The 21,025-nt window shown below is 41.3% G+C and overlaps 1 protein-coding gene across 1 annotated transcript in view; it reads right to left on the reverse strand.

Moving 5' to 3' along the window:
- LOC145392203 (glutamate receptor 1-like) overlaps positions 1–20,645 on the reverse strand; it is a 65,593-nt gene extending 44,948 nt beyond the window's left edge. Inside the window, exons 1-3 of the mRNA XM_080266692.1 lie at positions 20,623–20,645; positions 4,906–5,038; positions 3,918–4,112 (exon numbers count right to left, since the gene is read on the reverse strand). Of these exons, the coding sequence (XP_080122818.1) occupies positions 3,918–4,112; positions 4,906–5,038; positions 20,623–20,645 (351 nt within the window). The remainder of the gene's footprint in view (positions 1–3,917; positions 4,113–4,905; positions 5,039–20,622) is intronic.
- Between the last annotated feature and the right edge of the window lie 380 nt (positions 20,646–21,025).

The raw sequence follows: 21,025 nt of genomic DNA on the forward strand, positions 1-21,025 counted from the left end.
TAATGCAAGAAACACACCAACAATACCAAGATAATGCAAGAAACACACCAACAACAACAATACCTAGATAATGCAAGAAACACACCAACAACACCAAGATAATGCAAGAAACACACCAACAATACCAAGATAATGCAAGAAACACAACAACAATACCAAGATAATGCAAGAAAAACACCAACAACACCAAGATAATGCAAGAAACACAACAACAATACCAAGATAATGCAAGAAACACACCAACAACACCAAGATAATGCAAGAAACACACCAACAATACCAAGATAATGCAAGAAACACACCAACAATACCAAGATAATGCAAGAAACACACCAACAATACCAAGATAATGCACGAAACACACACCAACACTTAGTACGGGTAACGAATTTATTTGCTGGATTGCTTTCATGTAATTGTACTGGTCCACTCTCCCAAATCAAATACTAAGTCGTGGCTGCGTGTAATTTTGATAAATTATAGCTATGTGATACCAGTGAGTCTCCTTAGTTACTAGTCAAATTAACCCTCCAGTATGAACACACATGGCTTTTAACTGAGCTGACAACTGTTATGAATATTCGTTATGTTAAACTGTCAAAAAGTGTTGTACAAATAATGTACAATTTTTCCGGTTGACAGTCTGTTTGCTTCACAGGACAAAGTCACCTCAAACAGTTCTGACCTAATCTGAGTCAAGTTGGTGGAAAGGATATAAGCTAGGCAAGGATGAAGCAAGTAGATTTCTAGAGTAATTTGTCGAAGGTCAAGGTCACACGGCAAGGTAAAATATTCGACACTTGGACCAGCTGGAAGGCGTGGGTGTTGCAATCCCAGTGCTGCTGCTTGTCATTATATTATTAATTTTACTGATCTTGCTATTTTTTATGATTTTCAATTCCAGAGAGAGAGAGAGAGAGAGAGAATTTTGACCCTTGAGCGGTATCAGTGTCAAATCGAGACTCCACCTCTCTCTCTCTCTCTCTCTCTCTCTCTCTCTCTCTCTCTCTCTCGTTAACATAGTAATGTGCATTTAACAGTGCACCACCACCCCCGTGCCTCAGCTCACCCTGCTGCTGTCTGTGTCATATTCCCATAAACCTGCTGCACACCTCATCCGCTAAGCACCCTACCACCGCTGCCATACCAGTGCCTTCCCTCGCTTACTCAAGGATATTATTGTACGTACAGCCTCCCCATGGACTCATAACACTTCTGTCCAGGATGCAGTGACACTCCCTCGATCTGAGAAACTTTCCTTGATTTGAACAATGACGTCTGGAGGTAGAGGTACGGTCAGCATCAAAAGTCCGGCAGCTTCTACTTTTTCCACGGTCTATGAAATCATTGCTGTGAAGCTGTAGCAACTGACACAGATGACACTGAAAAGTGGCCAAATAAAGTGATAAGTTTAAGTTACTGTGGATTCATCTAACTGCTTTTTAAAGCAGGTGGAGTGAACTCTAATAGGCGACAGAATTTTCGATGCCGACTTCTTCACCCTGTCCCCCTAAACCTCTTACAAAGAAAAACAGACAGCAGCACACTTGCCGGTTTTTTCCAGGCTATTTGTTATAGAGAAGGTTTGTAACTAACAAAACTATTTTATGAGTTAAAGGCAAAGACAGAATAGCAGGAGGTCAAGCCGTGTCTTTTCTGCCAATGAGCTACGTGAAAATCTGTGCTATATGAAGGCAAATGAACTATGGCTATGAACTTTTTGTACCCTAATATTCCACTTATACTCTTTTTACCCTAACTTAACCTAAAACTGCCATCTCTCCACCTTGAATGCTGACCTATAACAATAGATTAACACTAGAATATGATGCCAGTCAGGAAGCAGTGCTGGGGAGAGGATGTAGAACTTCAGCAATATCTTTTTCTGCCATTCAGCTACGTTAAATAAGTCGCAACAAGACGAAAATCTGGCATGTTATGGTAAAATAGGGTACAGTGCAATAGTTACCCTCTTTAGCACCATAACATGTCCACAGTGCCACCATAACACATTACACATCTCCCTCAAGTGTCTGGCATCGTCTTTATTTATTCTTGACACCTTACCCCAGGCCCACCCTGACACCCTAATATTCCATACTTCAACATAATTCTACACCCTGACACCCTAATATTCCATACTACAACATAATTCTACATCCTGACACCCTAATATTCCATACTACAACATAATTCTACATCCTGACACCCTAATATTGCATACTACAACGTAATGTTACATCCTAACACCTTTATTGTATATTCCACGCTGACAGCAGAATTCCACAACCTGACACCCTAACACTCCACAATGACAACCTTATTTTACAACTGGACACCCTAATATTCCACACACCCTAGCTTTACACCCAGACACCACACCCATCATTCTTAACACTCTACTATCCCACCCTGACACTTAACACTACAAGCTAACACAACCTACCACAGACATTCCCACACTATCACTGAAGAAACACCTACCTACCCACCTCACGAGGAGGGCAAAACAACACCCCGATCGGACCACACTACTACGTGCCACACCTCCTGTCGTCCACCCACCAGAGGTGTCCTTAAACAGAGCTGGTCGAGTTCCCCTGGCTAGGCTTAAAGCAGGACATCACTCAGCCCTCCTCAGATACCAGTTTAGATTTGGGTTGGGTATAATCACAGACGACATGTGCCTCGTTTGTACACTAAACCCAAACAACGTAACACACATAATGAAGCACTGCACAGCACATGCCACACTAAAACACAGACATAATATCAACGGTGTTCGGAACCTATAGGACAACCTTATAGGGGCGGTTGTTTACCTGTGGTCGACGGGTACACATGGTCAGGAGGTCCAGGGTTAAGCAACAACAACAACAACAAAAAACAACAACAGCCTCCGGTTACCATAATACTCCACCCTAAGGAATTATTTTTCCTCTTCTCTAGCACCCTAACATCTCTAAAATGCACATCTAACTACTCATCCACCTTCCTCAAGTCCCTGGTGGTCTTTTTTATTTTAATTCACTCTTGACATCTTCTCCAAGTCCATCCTAACACCACATTATGCCACACTGACATCTAATCCTATATCGTGACACCCTAATTGACGTTCTTGACACTTATACTCCACCCTGGCACACTAATACTCCTCCCTGGCACCCTAATATTCCACCCTGGCACCCCAATACTTCACCTTGGCACCCAAATACTTCACCCTGGCACCCAAATACTGTACCCTGGCACCCAAATGCCCCACCCTGGCACCCTAATACTCAACCCTGGCACCCTTATACTCCACCCTGGCACACTAATACTCCACCCTGGCACCCCAGTACTCCACCCTGGCACCCTAATACTCCACCCTGGCACCCTAATACCCCACCCTGGCACCCTAATACTCCACCCTGGCACCCTTATACTCCACCCTGGCACACTAATACTCCACCCTGGCACCCCAGTACTACACCCTGGCACCCTAATACTCCACCCTGGCACCCTAATACTCCACCCTGGCACTAATACTCCACCCTGGCACCCTAATACTCCACCCTGGCACCCCAGTACTCCACACTGGCACCCCAGTACTCCACCCTGGCGCCCTAATACTCCACCCTAACACCCTAATACTCCACCCTAACACCCTAATGCCCCACCCTGACACCCTAATACCCCACCCTGACACCTAATACTCCACCCTGGCACCCTAATTACTCCACCCTGGCACCCAAATACCCCACCCTGGCACCCAAATACCCCACCCTGGCACCCAAATACTCCACCCTGGCATCCTAATACCCCACCCTGACACCCTAATAACCCATACACCTGACACCCATATACTCCACCCTGGCACCCTAATACTTCACCCTTGCACCCTAATACCCCACCCTGACACCTACTCCTGGACCCACCTTCCTCAAGTGCCTGGTGATCTTCTCGCCGTGCTCCCAGACGCTCTGATCAGCGTCATTACTGTGGCAGCTGATGATCCGCGGCGCCCCCAGCCCAGGAGACTCACCAAACACGTCCACTTTCTTGTGCTTTAGTAGTGTGGTCAGCGCCTCAGCAACCACCCTCACCGCGTCGGAGATCAGTGCTGACTGGGCCTGGGGAAGAGAGGATGGGCTGATTTTAGTGCTGCTGCTGCGGAAAAAAAAATCATAAGAAAGAAGAAGAAGAAGAAGAAGAACAAGAACGAGGAGGAGGAGGAGGAGGAAGGTACAATTCTTATCATCAAACATTAATGTCGACTGAGCACGTGGAAAAGAAGACAGATTCAATGCTGTTGGTGGGTGGCTGAGGCGAGAGAAGAATTAAATAGATAATAAAGAGACGATCATCTTTTCCTGCTCAAATCATACTGTCCCCTGGAAGACGACTCACAGAAGTCTAGTGGAAATCAAGGTCCCTAACTTCAGGATATATGGTAGAAAATTAATGCACTGTCGATTTTGTGCTGCAATATAATGTCGTTTGAAGATATACCCAGGCGTTGGAAAGATGAAGGCGAATTTCTGAAAGTAATATACGAAGGAGCCTAAAATAGTACTAAGACACTGAAGATACACAAAGACGATGAAGCTATTATACTAGGGTGTTGAAAATGGTATATGAATCATTGACAGTAATGAACGAAGGCGCTGAATATACTATGCAGTGGCGTTCTAAATAACACAGAAGGCGTTGAAAATAACACAGACAACGTTGAAAATAACACAGAAGGCGCTGAAAATAACACTGAAAGCGCTGAAAATGACACTGAAAGCGCTGAAAATAACACAGAAGACGTTGAAAACAACAAAAAGGCATTGAAAATAACACTGAAGGCGCTGAAAATAACACAGAAGGCGTTGAGAATAACAAAGAGGCGTTGAAAATAACAGAGGTGCTGAAAATAACACAGAAGGCGCTAAAAATAACAGAAGAGGCATTGAAAATAACACAGAAGGCGTTACAAATAACACAGAAGGCGCTGAAAATAACACAGGTGCTGAAAATAACACAGAAGGCGCTGAAAATAACACAGAAGGCGCTGAAAATAACACAGGAGTTAAAAATAACACAGACAATGTTGAAAATAACACAGAAGGCGTTGAAAATAACACAGAAGGCGTTGATAACAACACAGAAGGGGTTGAAAATAATATACAAAGGAGTCAAACGCAATGTACTGTACGCCGGATCTGAAAATACTATAAAGTGGCGGAGATTATTAGTAGGATTTTACCTATGGTTATATTACTGGGGAAATATGGGAGACTGCCCCTCGCCACAATACCTTCACCACACTACACTACACCACGGTACACTACTTTAAGCTACACTACACAACACTGCACCACGGTACGCTACACTACACCACGGTATACGACACAACACTACACCACTGTACACTACACAACACTACACTACATTATGCTACACTTCGGTACACTACATCAGGCTACACTACACTGCACTGCTAGTACGCAACACTACACTACACATCACAATGCACTGCACCACTACACTACACTACACTACACTACACTACACTACACTAAACAATGCCACACTTCACTACACTACAACACACTACACTACACTGTGCTAAACAACGTTACACCTCACTACACTACACTACGCTACACTACACTACGGTATGCCACACTACACTGCACACGACACTTCACCACACCACACATTACAGTACACCACACACACACACACACACACACACACACACACACACTGGACATAAATATTTTTTCATACCTCCTTGAATTTAATAAACATAAAGCATGACAAACTGACACGGAATTAGCATATTTCTGACTTATATGAACAGCCTAAATGTTAAAAAGTGAAATTATAACAATGACCAAGTGAAAATGCCTTAATACATTTAATCCAACAGACTTTTTTTTTTTTGTCAGCAGCACGGCAGGCTGCAATTTAGTCTTCCTCTGTCCAGCGTGGCAATTGTATTAGAACTGCACGAAAGCGTATTAGTACCCGCACTAGCACACGGGGACGAGGCTGGTGACATGAAAATGAAAAGCCAGGAGTTACAGCGGTGAAGAGAGACGTCTTGGGAAACGCGTGTGATGTGAAGAGAATGGAGAGGATGGGAAGTTGTGTGATTAGTGGGAGATGGGGAGCAAGAAAATCCGTGGACTGAGTTGAGGAGAGTGTGCTTAGATGGTATAGTCTTATAAATGATAGATAGAAGAGGATAGCCTATTAATTATGTGAGTGAATTTGAAGGTGAGAAAAAGCGTGGTAGGCCAAGGTGAACGTCAACAGATATAGTTAACGAGTATGTGAGAAAGAAAGGTGTGGACGCTTACGAGGCTATGGAACTGACAAGGATTCGAGCAGGTTTGATGAAATATGTTAGGAGTGTATGAACGCGGTTTGGTGCCCCATTTTTAATCTGACAATCGCCTGACTGTGTGCTAATTACGTGTGGATAGGTGTGCCTCTCAGGTGGAGTCAGGATTCCAGGAACTTGACTGATGAATGAATGGGTGTGTGGCTCGTTTCAGTGACCATGAGTTTGATTAGTTCTCCAGCTATCGTAATCATTCCTTATTACTGCTTTCCGTATCCTACCTCACCCCACCTCCAGGAAGGAAAAAGAGACGTGATGATGATGATAATAATGATAAATCCACTGATGATAGCATTCTGCGTACTTTTGGGTCAGATATACAGATTATGAAACAGCCTTCATATACCTAGTGAAAAAGTCGTTTACGTTTTTCAATAGGATGACGTGTTACACTGTAGTCTGTATTCAGACGATTTTATTCAGCTTTCAAAACACACAAATGAAGCCACCTTAAAGGATCTAATGGAACGCTGGTTTACCCACTTCAGAATCATAGACTAACTTTATAAAATATTCCTGCTACCTGGTACCTACAGACGATCTTATTCAGCTTACAGCAAAAAGTTTATTACAATTTCCCTCAGACATTAACTGTGGATATTCTACTTTACTCTTGCTGCCCGTAGATGATCATATTCAGTTCAAATAACGCTTCACCGAGATTATACACTGTTGCTGATATGATATACTATGGAAATATAGCTACTGAAAGAGATGGTTATCCTACAAGTACAGTAACATGTCCGTCTGTCTGTTGTTGCTGCCTACAAACGAATATATTCAGGTCATAATATGCGTTGGTGACACCAGACTCTGCGAGTGAGGAGGCTTATGTACCCCACTATGATTGTCTGTCTTATTTTATTTTCGTTATCTCTATACTTCTTTTCAGCTTTAGATGGACTCTTGGGACTGAAGGTGTCAGACATGGCCTTTATAAACCCTCACTATTGTATGGCTCTCCTAACCTTAGGGATAAAATGGGTAAAGGTATTTTTGTCGAGGGCAGCTTTTACGGGATGGAGTCAGGCACTATTGTATAAACCTAGGCAGATACAGCCTATAGAGATAGATAAACAGACAGGCATACAGACACAAAAAGATATATACAGATAAGTAGATAGACAGATAGATAGGCAGATAACGAATTTTTTTTTTTATACAAATACCGATACTGTAGGTAGCAAATTAAATACTTACATCTGCATCTATTTATCTAGAGAGATAGTGTAGATAGATAGATTGAGACATAAGCATATAACAAATAAATACAGCCGTATAAAGTTATAAGATAAATACAGATACAGACAGTAAAGCAAGTAAACAAGTACTTTACAAAATTGCCACACCACGGGCACTGTACCGCCGCCCTGGCCTCGCGACGCCCTCTTCAACTCCTCATACGATTTTATTCGGATTTCGAGACGCTATGTAGCCAGGGGGTTAGAATCAGCCTCCATTAAACTTTTCAGACTGAGAAGGTAATTTCTATTATACTATTGTCAAGTGGGACGATTTTATTCAGCCTCAGGATGGACAATTGGCAATGAAGTAGTAAATAAAGCCGATGTTTAGCCTCGGCAGTTCGAAAAGTCAAAGTTTTTTTTTTTTTTTTTTTCTGTGTCCGACTCTGGGTAAAGGCTTCAGGGCCTATATCTCGGGGGCAGCCTATCCCAAGGCCCAGTAGTCCTACGCCTCCACATGTCACCACTTTGGCGCTAACACTCACCGTCCATATTGAATACATGCTAGAGCTGTCTCATACAGGACTGGTGTACTGGTATTAGCGGGGGTATTTTTACGACATGTCGGCGGGTCATCTGGTAGATCAGGAAAGTCTGCTTTTTTTGAAATTCAAATCCTTAAACTGTTCCCTGCCCCAGCCTGGATTCGAACCTGCGTCCATCAGGACTGCAAGCGGCCTCTCTACCGATTCAGCCACCGCCTCCCCCACAACAACAAAAATAATATGTACAGTACGTCCTCAGGCTGAAAAGTCTACCTAAACCTGAATAACCTCGTCTACAAGTAGCGAGAATGGAAATTATTATTATATATATATATATATATATATACATAAATATATATAGATAGATAGATATATATATATATATATATATATATATATATATATATATATCAATCAATCAATCAATCATTTCCTGTGGCACCCTCGGGGATGCATAGGGCCTCGATGAACTCACACCACCACATCCTATCTTGTGCTAACTCCTCAAGATCTCCCCAACACTCATCTCCAGCTTCCCGTCTCATTGTCCTCACCCACGTCTCTTTTGGCCTTCCTCTACCTCTCCTACCAAGTGCCACCCACCCTGGTGTACCTCGTACTATTCCCTGTCTCCTATACACATGTCCTAGCCACTTCCATCGTGAGAATCTAACATATTCATCGACCGGCTGCACTCCCGTTATTTCTCTAATTCTACTATTTGGTATCCTTTCCCACCACTTAACTCCTAATATTCTTCTAAGTGCTTTATTTTCAAACACCAAGAATTTATTTTCCATAGTCACTGTGCTGTACCAAGACTCGTGTCCATAAATTAAGATACTCCTAACCATTACCTTATAAAGTTTGATTTTTGTATGCAGAGAGAAATTGTTATTATTCCAAATATTTTTAAGCATTCCCATTGCCTGATTAGCCTTCTTTAACCTTTCCTCGAATTCAAAGTTCAAAGAACCATCCTTGGCTAAATAAGTACCTAAATATTTAAACCTATCAACTTGCTTTACAACCATACCTCCAATTACACATTCCTGCGCATTTTCCATATTCATATTGATTATTTCAGTTTTTCCACAATTAATAACCAAACCCACCTTGCGACCTTCACTCACCAAACAGTCCAACACTCTCTGCATCTCTTCTGGCCCATCACAAATCAAAACTATATCATCTGCATAATCTAAATCCAAAAGTTTCCTGTTCTCTCCCCAAAGTATACCTGCACCGGTTTCTGTTCCAACGAATTTTCATAATGTAATCAATGACCAATATAAATAGTAAAGGCGATAGAACACCACCTTGAATTACTCCGGACTTGACTTCAAACGAATCACTCAGACAACCATCAACCATCACTTTACAAAATGTGTCCTCATGCATGTTCATAATGACCCTCACAAACTCCTCTGGTATTCCATAATGTCTCATGATCTTCCCCATAGTCTCTCTCGAAACACTATCAAAAGCCTTTTCAAAATCAACAAAACAAAGACTTAACGGTACTCTCATTTCATTAACTTGCTGCATCAAATGCCTAACTATAAAGATCTGATCATTGCAACCACGTCCCTTTCTAAAACCAGCCTGTTCATCCCTCAGAATACCCTCAACCACCGGCTCCAACCTATTTAACAACACTCTACTGAAAACTTTCAAAGCTATCGGTGACAAAGAGATTCCCCTCCAATTACCACATTCACTCAGGTCTCCCTTCTTCGGAACTTTAACAATTACACCATTCTTCCAAACTGATGGTAGTAACCCCGTCACCCATATCTTATTGAATAGCTTGGTCAAGATCATTATTAATCTATCCCCCTCCACTTTAAACATTTCCGGAAATAAACCATCCTCCCCTGGTGCCTTATTATTCTTTAACTGTTTTACTGCTTTCTCCACTTCTGCAAGCCTCAACTCTCCTGTTTCTATATTTAAATCTTCCTGAGCAGACGGTATATCCTCCTCTGGTGGTATTGGTCTATTAAGAACTGTCTCAAAATGCTCTTTCCATCTATTTTTAATATCTCCATCTTTGGTCAATAAATTTCCTTCCCTGTCTCTAACTGGTATTTCCTTGCGTTTACCTGCATAACCACTCAGTTCTCTAATCGATTCATATGCTATTCTTTGACTCTGTCCATCATTTTTGTTTATTAAGATTTCAGTCTCTGCAACCTTTTCATCCACACATCTTCTTTTATCTCTCCTAGCTAACCTTCTTACTTCTGAATTCAAACTCCAGTACGCAGCTCTTGCTAATTCAATCTCTCGTTCATCAACGCATTGCATCTCACTCCTCAATTTAGCCTCACCTCTCTTTTTTATCATATCCCACGTTTCCTCTGACATCCATTTCTTTCTCCTGAATCAATGTCTCCTTCCAATCGTACATTCAGCAGTCTCATGCAAAACTTTGTTCACATCCTCCCACATCTCATCTACACTTCTCTCCCCCTCTTCCAACGTTTCCAACACCAAAAACCTATTTCTGCATTCTAATCTGAATTCCTCCTTTTCTTCTCCTTCCCTTCTAAGCTTAACAATATCGAATCTACCAACACCAGATTTTTCCTTCTTCTGATTTTTAAGTTTAAACCTTATTTTTGCAATGCTGAGTTGATGGTCACTACCAATATCCGCTCCCCGTTTAACATGAACATCTAGCAGAGAACTTCTATGCCTCCTACTGATAGCGATGTGATCAATCTGATTTTTATATTTTCCACACGGCGACACCCAAGTTGTCTTGTGTATACTGCAATGCTGAAAGAGTGTGCCCCCGATGACTAAGTCATTTGCTAGACAGAAGCTTCCAAACCTCACTCCGTTTTCACTCATCCTACTACCAACTCCCATCTTACCCATACATGCCTCAAATCCCTCATTTGAACAGCCCATTACTGCATTAAAGTCTCCAACGCAGATCAAAACATCATGTCTAGGTACCCTTCCTACTCCTTCTTGCAACTTTTCATAAAATGTGTCTTTCCTTTCATCGAGTGCATCATTAGTAGGTGCATAACACACAAACAGACTGATGTTGCCATGATTTGATTTAAACCGTGCGTATAACAATCGCTCATCTATAGGATCCCACTCACATAAAGCCTTATTTGCCTTACAACCCAGCAACAATCCTACTCCCTGATAATGCATTCCGTCCTGTCGGCCAGATATCAATAAACGTATACCATCCTCCAAATCCAACTTATCGACTCCAGTTAATCTAGTTTCTGTCAGAGCACAAATATATTGTTACGGAACAGAGAAAACTGTCCTGCAAAGTTCCAGGTTCAAAACAAAAGAGTTAGGTACAATTACAAGTTAAAGTTTAATGCTCAAACTAACAACTGAACATTCAGGACTCATAAGGATAATGTAATGGCAAAAATAGGTTAAATATATGGTTAACTGCAATAGCCGCTATTAACACGAAATTAGCAAGAGTAAATTTATCTAAGTCAGCCCTGATAAAATGAGAAAACCGGATAATGCTCTGTTAATGCAAGATATATTATTACAGATACAAAATATTATTAATAATGGCTGACAATATGAACTTTACATGAATCACAAAAACCTTACCAGACCTACGAATTAACACCTTATGCTATACAGTACAAGAAAAAATGTAATAACACTTATACTCAAATTACACAGCAGCTAGATGGTTGGAGACTTCCTGAGCACTCACAAAAATAACAACTGTTCAGGGGAGGACAGAGATGTGAACAAAATGAGGAGTAGATCTAAGTGGCAATTAATGCAGAGACTGAGCTCATTATATAGGGGCCAGCAGAGCTTGATACAACTTGTAAGAAGGACGCGCAAATGTAGCCAGAGGGGACAAAGAGTTGACACTCCTGCTCTGAACAACAGAAAGAACGACTTACTCTACTATAAGGGAGGAGGGGGGGAGTGAGGTAGAACACGCACTATGGGGGCCACGAGGCGAATCGTGATCAAACATGCAGCATACTGTACGTTAGAATTATACAAAGGATGATGAAATCATAGGCTATGTAACACCTCCCCACAAAGAAAAAGAAATTTACAAAGGAAATTTCTTATTACTCTAAAACAATCTGTCTAAAATCTAGATAAGGAATCTGCAATAGCATTTTCTTTCCCCTTGATATGTTGTATGTCTAATGAATACTCCTGAAGAAGTAGACTCCATCTTGTCAATCTCTGATTTTTATCTTTTATACTTACTAAGGAATTTCAGTGAGTTATGATCGGTATAAATGACTATGGGGTCAAAATCAGAACACAAATAAAATGAAAAATGCTGTAAACCCAAAATCAAGGCCAAAAGCTCTTTCTCAATAGTTGAGTAGTTCTTTTGAGGTGGAGTGAACTTCTTACTGTAATAAGATACAGGGTGTTCAATACCCTGATCATCCTCTTGCAGCAAAACAGCCCCAGCTCCTGTATCACTTGCGTCAACAGCCATCTTAAAAGGCTTAGCAAAATTTGGAGTAGCGAGCACTGGCTGACTTAATAGGATAGCTTTAAGTTTGCTGAAAGAGGATTCACAGTCATCGGTCCAGACAAATTTAACTCCCTTTTTCAGTAGGTCTGTAAGTGGTGATACAAGAATTGAAAAGTTAAGAACAAATCTCCTGTAATAACCAACCATTTCCAAAAATCTTTGTAGCTCTTTCCTACTTTTAGGTCTGGGAAGATCACTTATAACCTGAACCTTAGCTGCTGGTGGTGCAACATGTCCATCACCAATTACGTACCCAAGGTACTGAACTTTAGCTTGACCAAACTCACACTTTGATAAATTAGCTACAAGATTAGCCTGAACCAAACGCTCAAGAAATTTACTGACATGGCATCGATGATCTTTCCAGCTGTCACTGAAGATTAATACATCATCAATATAAACAACACACCCTGCCAAACCCTCTGTTACAACATTCATGAGCTTCTGAAATGTGGCTAGTGCATTCTTCATACCATATGGCATTACAGAACATGCAAAAGTCTTTCCTAGTGTTACAAAACATGAGATCTCCCTAGCACGTTCAGTCATAGGTACTTGCCAGTATCCCTTTAACAAATCAAACTTACTTATGTACCTAGCCTTTCCGATCTTGTCTATGCACTCTTCCACGCGAGGGAGAGGGTAAGTGTCTGTTTTGGTTATCTGATTAACACGTCTGTAGTCGATGCAAAGCCGCTGTGACCCACCTGGCTTAGGGACTAGAGTGACAGGAGAACTCCACTCACTCTGACAGGGCTCAATCATCTTGTGGTCCAACAGGTAGCCAAGCTCCTTCTGGATGAGAGGAACTTTCACTGGGTTCACACGGTAAGGAGGCAGTTTAATTGGCTTTCCGTCTCCAACATCGATATCATGCGTCAACACAGTGGTTCTTCCTGGAGTGGCACAGAACACTTGCAGGTACTCCTGCAGTAATGCCGAAAGCTCCTGCCTTTCCTCGGGAGGTAGATGAGAAAGCTTAGTCTGGAGATCATTCATGATATCAGGATTCTTCCCCAAACTATCACTCAGGCTCATGCTGCATGGGAGAACTTCACTTGCAGACTCGGGTGGAACAGCTACAGTGCAGACTGGGTTATTTTCGTCCCGCCTGTGATATAACTTTAGGATGTTGATGTGACAAAGTTGCTTCTTCTTTCTACGATCTGGTGTGGCAATGACATAGTTGACATCACTGAGTTTCTTCTCCACGAAATAAGGACCACTAAACATGGCTTGAAGAGGTTGCCCATGCACCGGTAGCAGAATCAAAACCTGATCTCCTGACTGAAAGTGGCGTAACCTGGACTTCTTATCATACCAAGTCTTCATCTTCTCCTGAGCAGCTCCTAAATTCTCTCTCGCCAGCTGTAAAGCAGTGGACAGCCGTTCTTTGAACTTCATCACATACTCCAGCAGGTTGACGTCATCTTCCTCCGACAGCCAGCATTCCTTGAGTAGCTTAAGGGGTCCTCTTACTTCATGGCCAAACAGTAGTTCAAAAGGTGAGAAGCCCAGTGATTCATTTGGAGATTCTCTTGCGGCAAATACAACGAATGGAAGACCTTTATCCCAGTCTTTCTGATGTTCCAAACAGTATTTCCTGAGCATCGATTTGAGTGTTCGATGATATCTCTCCAACACTCCTTGGGTCTGGGGATGGTAAACTGAAGACGTGATCTGGGTGATGCCCAACTCTTTTAGAGACTGCTTGAAAACATTTGACATGAAATTACTTCCCCAGTCTGACTGTACCTCCTTGGGCAGACCAAACTTTGTGAAGAACAAGAGCATTTCCTTAACCACGTTCTTTGCTGAGATATTTCTAAGTGGAATGGCTCCAGGATAACGAGTAGCCATATCAATCAGGGTCAACACATAAGAAAATCCTGAAGAAGTCTTAGGAAGAGGGCCCACAATATCCACCAACACACGGGTGAATGCGCCTCAAAAGGAGGAATGGGAACTAGAGGTGCAACCTTTTCGGTCTGATTGCACTTCCCCACAACTTGACAGGTGTGACAAGACTTACAATACCAGGAATCATCCCTGAAGATACCTGGCCAGTAGAAGTGTTTCAAAATGCGTGCCACAGTCTTCCTCACTCCAAGGTGTCCTGCCAAACTGGAATCATGAGCCACTCTAATGATATCCTGCCTACAAACACGAGGGATGACAACTTGATGTACAACCTCCCATTCACAGTGGGCTGATGCTGTTGGGGGCCTCCACTTTCTCATAAGTACTCCTGACTTTATATAATAACAAGTAGAAGCACCAGCTGACTCTTCCTCACTGCAAGCAGAGTTAGCTAGACCTTTCAACTCAGGGTCAGCAACTTGCAACTCAACCAACTCTTGACGAGACAAATTATCAACACTACGGGGTACTGCCTCATCTGGTGAGTGGTCCAAATTAGCAAGAAAAGTGTCAGCTAGGATAACATCATCATCATCATCTAAGTCACCAGTAACTTTAGACTTAGCCCTAGTGACAGCACATGAAGGGAACACATCAGGGACATCACAATCCTGGGCCGCAGCCACCGGCTCACTAGCCAACTGAGGAGCTGGACACACTTGACTTCTACTAATATCATTTCCAAGTAAGAAAGTTACACCTGACATTGGGAGTGTCTCAACCAACCCAACCATAACGGAACCATTAACAAAACCAGACTCTGCACAGAGGGACAGAGAAGTAATTATTCCCTACACCTTGTAAGATTACAGTTTCATCAGAGGAATTAACATTAGAGCCTAGAACACTGGTCAGCATAACGGATTGGCAGGCACCTGTATCATGATATATTTTAACTGATTTCCTGTCATTACTGTCCAGAGGACTGACAAAACCATCAGACAGGAAATTAGCAAATGAACTCTTGAGAGTGTCACCCATGTTACTGCTCAAAAGAGGAGCTTCATCATGAGAATTTAATTTACCCTTCAAAGCAGGTTCAGTTAACTCAGTTAAAGAATTCTGGGAACTCTCAAGGGTGGACACTAGACCAATTAACTGAATATTTAAAGACTCCTTTTTCTTCACATCACGCTGTCTCCTGAAACATTTCTTCGTAGTATGACCAAGCTTACTACAATAAGTACATTTACTTTTCTGAAATCTAGAGGTGAAGCTGGTATTTACTTCCTGAGAAACATCATCTTTATTCTCTTTCCTGTTACCTGTACTCTGAGTAGAGGCAACGTACTTACTCTCAGCTTTCCTTTTTTCTTTAGAATATCTCTTGTGAGTGAGAACATATTCATCAGCTAAAACTGCAGCATCAGACAAATTATCTATTCTTCTCTCATCAAGATATAGGCTTACATCATTATTAATACACCTTTTGAAGTCCTCCAGCAAAATCATCTGCTTAAATTTATCAAAATCAGAATCCACATTCTTAGAATTTAACCACTGCTCTAACAGATCTTTTTTGATTTTTGCATACTCAACATGGGATTGCTTATCTTGCGTATAAGTTGTCCTAAATTTTACTCTATAGGCTTCAGGAACAAGCTCATAGGCCTTAAGAATCAAGCTCTTAACTACATCATAATTATCAGATTGATCCTGAGGCAAAGATGCATAAGTTACTTGAGCTTTACCGGTGAGAACAGTTTGAAGGAGTACTGGCCAATACTTTTTGGGCCAATTAAAACCTGTAGCTACCCCCTCAAACAACTGACAATACTTTGTTAAATCAGATTCATTAAAAGGAGGGACAAGTTTAACATTTTTAGCCATATCAAAATCATCAGAGCTAGATGATCCAGTTCCACTTTGTTTCATGCGATACTCATGGTCTGCCTGAATCCTAGCAAGTTCAATTTGTGCCTGAGCCTGTACCTGTGCCTCCTGAATACGAGCCTGCTGCAGGGCTAGCTGTAACTTAGGTAATTCAATCTGCGTTTGCTCATCTGGAGGAGTTACATTAAACAAGCTTTTATTAATTATGTCAACAATTTGATCTTTAGAATGATGAGAGCGAACAGCAATTCCCAATTGTTGAGCAACAAGCTTAAGTTCATTCTTTGTTCTGTTTTCTACATCACACACTGTTTGCACATTTGACAAAAAATCTTTGGCTTCATCAAGAGTAGTAATAGTAGACATCATGAATAAATCACAGTCACAAACTATCAAGCAATATCCTTATGATAATATCCTGAATATCCTGATAAGAGGTCGCCAAATTTATGTTATGGAACAGAGAAAACTGTCCCGCAAAGTTCCAGGTTCAAAACAAAAGAGTTAGGTAAAATTACAAGTTAAAGTTTAATGCTCAAACTAACAACTAAACATTCAGGACTCATAAGGATAATGTAATGGCAAAAATAGGTTAAATATATGGTTAACTGCAATAGCCGCTATTAACACGAAATTAGCAAGAGTAAATTTATCTAAGTCAGCCCTGATAAAATGAGAAAACCGGATAATGCTTAGTTAATGCAAGATATATTATTACAGATACAAAATATTATTAATAATGGCTGACAATATGAACTTTACATGAATCACAGAAACCTTACCAGGCCTACGAATTAACACCTTATGCTATACAGTACAAGAAAAAATGTAATAACACTTATACTCCAATTACACAGCAGCTAGATGGTTGGAGACTTCCTGAGCACTCAGAAAAATAACTGTACAGGGGAGGACAGAGATGTGAATAAAATGAGAAGTAGATCTAAGTGGCAATTAATGCAGAGACTGAGCTCATTATATAGGGGCCGGCAGAGCTTGATACAATTTGTAAGAAGGACGCGCAAATGAAGCCATAGGGGACAAAGAGTTGACACTCCTGCTCTGAACAAAAGAAAGAACGACTTACTCTACTATAAGGGAGGAGGGGGGGGGGAGTGAGGTAGAACACGCACTATGGAAACCACGAGGCGAATCGTGATCAAACATGCAGCATACTGTACGTTAGAATTATACAAAGGATGATGAAATGATAGGCTATGTAACAATATATATATATATATATATATATATATTTATATATATATATATATTTATTTATTTATTTATATATAAAACCCCGAGATTCACCGAAAATATTAAGCTTCAGCCCCAACATCCAGAAAAACAACAAAAACAACAGCAAATACAACAACAACAATAACAACAACAACAACAACAATAATAATAATAATAATAATAATAATAACAAATAATAATACTAATGTGTGCTTTTTAAATACACTTTTAGGCCGAATTAGGAGTCTGAATGTTCTGGTATAAAACCTTCGTTTAATGCTCAGTGAATCAGGCAGGGAGGGGGGTGTGGGGAATCATTTAACCCCAGTTGCATCCGTCACCACGTCTACGTTTAAGTAACCTAACCTAATCTAACCAAATTTAATTTAGCCTAACAACCTAACTAAATAAAACCAAACCAAACCTAACAAGACCAAACCAAAGCTAACTTAACCTAACAAACCCAAACCTATCCTAACAACCTAAGCTAATTTAACATCCTAACTTTACAAAACCAAACCCACTGAAACCTAGCCTAACCAAACTTCAACCTAACCTAATCCAACTTAACTGAGCCTAACATAACTTAACCAACCCAAACGTAACAAAACAAAACCAAATCTAGCCAAACCTAACCCAAAATGAGTGTCAATGCAATAGCGGACGGAGCAAGGAGCCATAGCATCCCCCTCTCCACATCCTTATTTACTTGCCTGGCCAAACTGTCACCATCCCCCTAACTACTTTAAACAAGTTAATTCGACTTTAGGTGCCATGGCATAGTACTAACATGATAAAGGACGGCTATATCCAACCCATCCAATTCGAAACCTCTCTCTCTCTCTCTCTCTCTCTCTCTCTCTCTCTCTCTCTCTCTCTCTCTCTCTATCATTCTAGGAAACAATTCGTCCGTCAGTACCGACAACAAAACAGTCCGGAAGAAACAATAATAAAAAATATCCTCGCACTGAACTGGTTAACTTAGTAAAACTGCCACCATTTCCACCGTGCCACCAGCTTTTCCTCTACAAATTTCCACCACCTGACACCACCAGCAGGTCACTCTACAAGCTGGCCAAACTTGTCATGCAGTTTCGTCACGGTGGGGCAGAGAGGAGGTCTGGGCGAGACGACACAAGGTTCACTGCAGAGGAATTTGTATAGTTCACCAAAGCAAGCCACTAGGAGCGTTGTGTGTGTGTGTGTGTGTGTGTGTGTGTGTGTGTGTGTGTGTGTGTGTGTGTGTGTGTGTGTGTGTGTGTGTGTGTGTGTGTGTGTGTGTGTGTGTGTGTGTGTGAGAGAGAGAGAGAGAGAGAGGAGTTAATCTCCTGTCACTGGTTAGAATATACTATTAAAACTGTCACTGACCATAAGAGGTTTAACTTTTTCACCAATATTGCCATATAAAATACAAGAAGCGGTGCCATGACACAGCAAACCGGCAATCATTTTAGTGTGTGACATATAAACACAACAGGATATCTAGTCAAAGATGTCACATATCAGATTTGGAGTAAATCGGGTGAAAATGACGATTTTGTGCCCAATTTGAAATTTTATGCCTGACACACCTAACATTAACCCCCCTACCGCCAGTTGGGGGTGACCCCCCTCTCGTGTAACGAGGAATGTTACAGAATGCAGATTAGAAAGATGCACCTTTAAGTTTTGGTTTCATGTCGCTAGGACTAATTTGAAAGGAGTTATGGCGATTTTTTTTTTTTATACATTTTTGGGGCCTACAGCCTGGGCCTTGGAGCTATTTGGCCGAAAATTTAATCAGGCCATCAGGAGGACATAGCCCATCATCCTTGTAATTTTAGTCAAAATCGTACCAGTAGGTTTCGCGTAAAGTTGTTAAAAGACAGATAGACAAACAGACAGACAGGCAGGCAGACAGACAGACAGACAGACAAACCGAGAGAAAACAATACCCGCCCCCGGGCCCCTCCAAGGCGGGGTCAAGTAATAATCAAAACCAAACTGTACTGGGAAGAAATATAATCTAAAAGTGTTTCTTCATATTTTTTGTCAGGTACAATGCCCAGATGTACCATATTTTTCATTCCAGGATGACAGACAGTGGCAGAGAAAATACAGAGGCCAGTGTTATTTTACCACAACATAGACACACTATTTTCACACCTCCACTTTTACTCTCTCTCTCTCTCTCTCTCTCTCTCTCTCTCTCTCTCTCTCTCCAGGCCTCAGTGGTACATCCTTCCTGATTTTCACATTTTTGTCACCTCAACCTTCACACCTTTATGTTCGTATTTCACACCTGGCCGAGTTCACTTCATTTTCCATTTCGAAATTTGCAGGAAGGAGGAAAAGTTACCCTCACAGGTAATTTTTTAGGGGCAATTACATCTATTTCCTGTCACTGTGTGTGTGTGTGTGTGTGTGTGTGTGTGTGTGTGTGTGTGTGTGTGTGTGTGTGTGTGTGTGTGTGTGTGTGTGTGTGTGTGTGTGTGTGTGTGTGTGTGTGTGTGTGTGTGTGTGTGTGTGTGTGTGTGTGTGTGTGTGTGTGTGTGTGTGTGTGTGTGTGTGTGTGAGAGAGAGAGAGAGAGAGAGAGAGAGATGCTGCCATGGTAACGAAAAGCAATACCGACATTTAGGTAACAGCAGGGTAATCAAGAAAACCTTAAAATATAATTGTTGAATAATCGCATCCTAAAATTAAGAGTGATACACACAAATGATACATATAAATAGCAAAACCCACAATCCCTAAATAATTTTCAGCGTTACCATGGTTACGCGAAACAACAGGGACAATTAGGCACTACTGGAACAGCAAGAATGATCAGAAAAAGGAATAAAATAGTATCTTAAAATTAATAGCAGCATAACAAGCCGCCGTATCAACAAAACTATCCATGAAAATCTTGTGCTGCCACTGTTGAAAAAAAAAAATCGACAGCTAGGTAACAACGGGACAATGAAGACAGCCGTAAAATATAGTCAAAGGGTAACAAAGGCTCAAACGAGGAGCAAAACCCAAATTACCTGATAATCCTCTGTGTTGCCATGGTTACGAAAAGCAATATGGACAGGTAGAGAAGAGTATCGTAAATGTAATCGTGGCATATAGTCCTATCCTACTGTAAAGGCCAACACACAGATCGGGACAAAAACAGAAAAGCCCACAATTCCTGAGAATACTGCGTTACTGCGATTGCGAAAACTAATATCGACTACCAGAAATATAATCGTAAAATATTATAATGGTCATAGTAACAGCAAATCTCACAACGGCAATATCAACAGTTAAGACACTCAAATTTACCGTCAAATATAATCGGCTCACACAATTAACAATAAGAGTAGGGATGAGGAGACTGGCAAAGCTGTGAATACTACGCCTCTTAACAGGGATTTGGCCTCTCAGCTGTTTCGGCGTGGCACATTA

Source organism: Coenobita brevimanus, chromosome 1, assembly GCF_032717465.1.
Source record: "Coenobita brevimanus isolate Jiangsu-jjx chromosome 1, ASM3271746v2, whole genome shotgun sequence".
Lineage (NCBI taxonomy): Eukaryota > Metazoa > Arthropoda > Malacostraca > Decapoda > Coenobitidae > Coenobita > Coenobita brevimanus.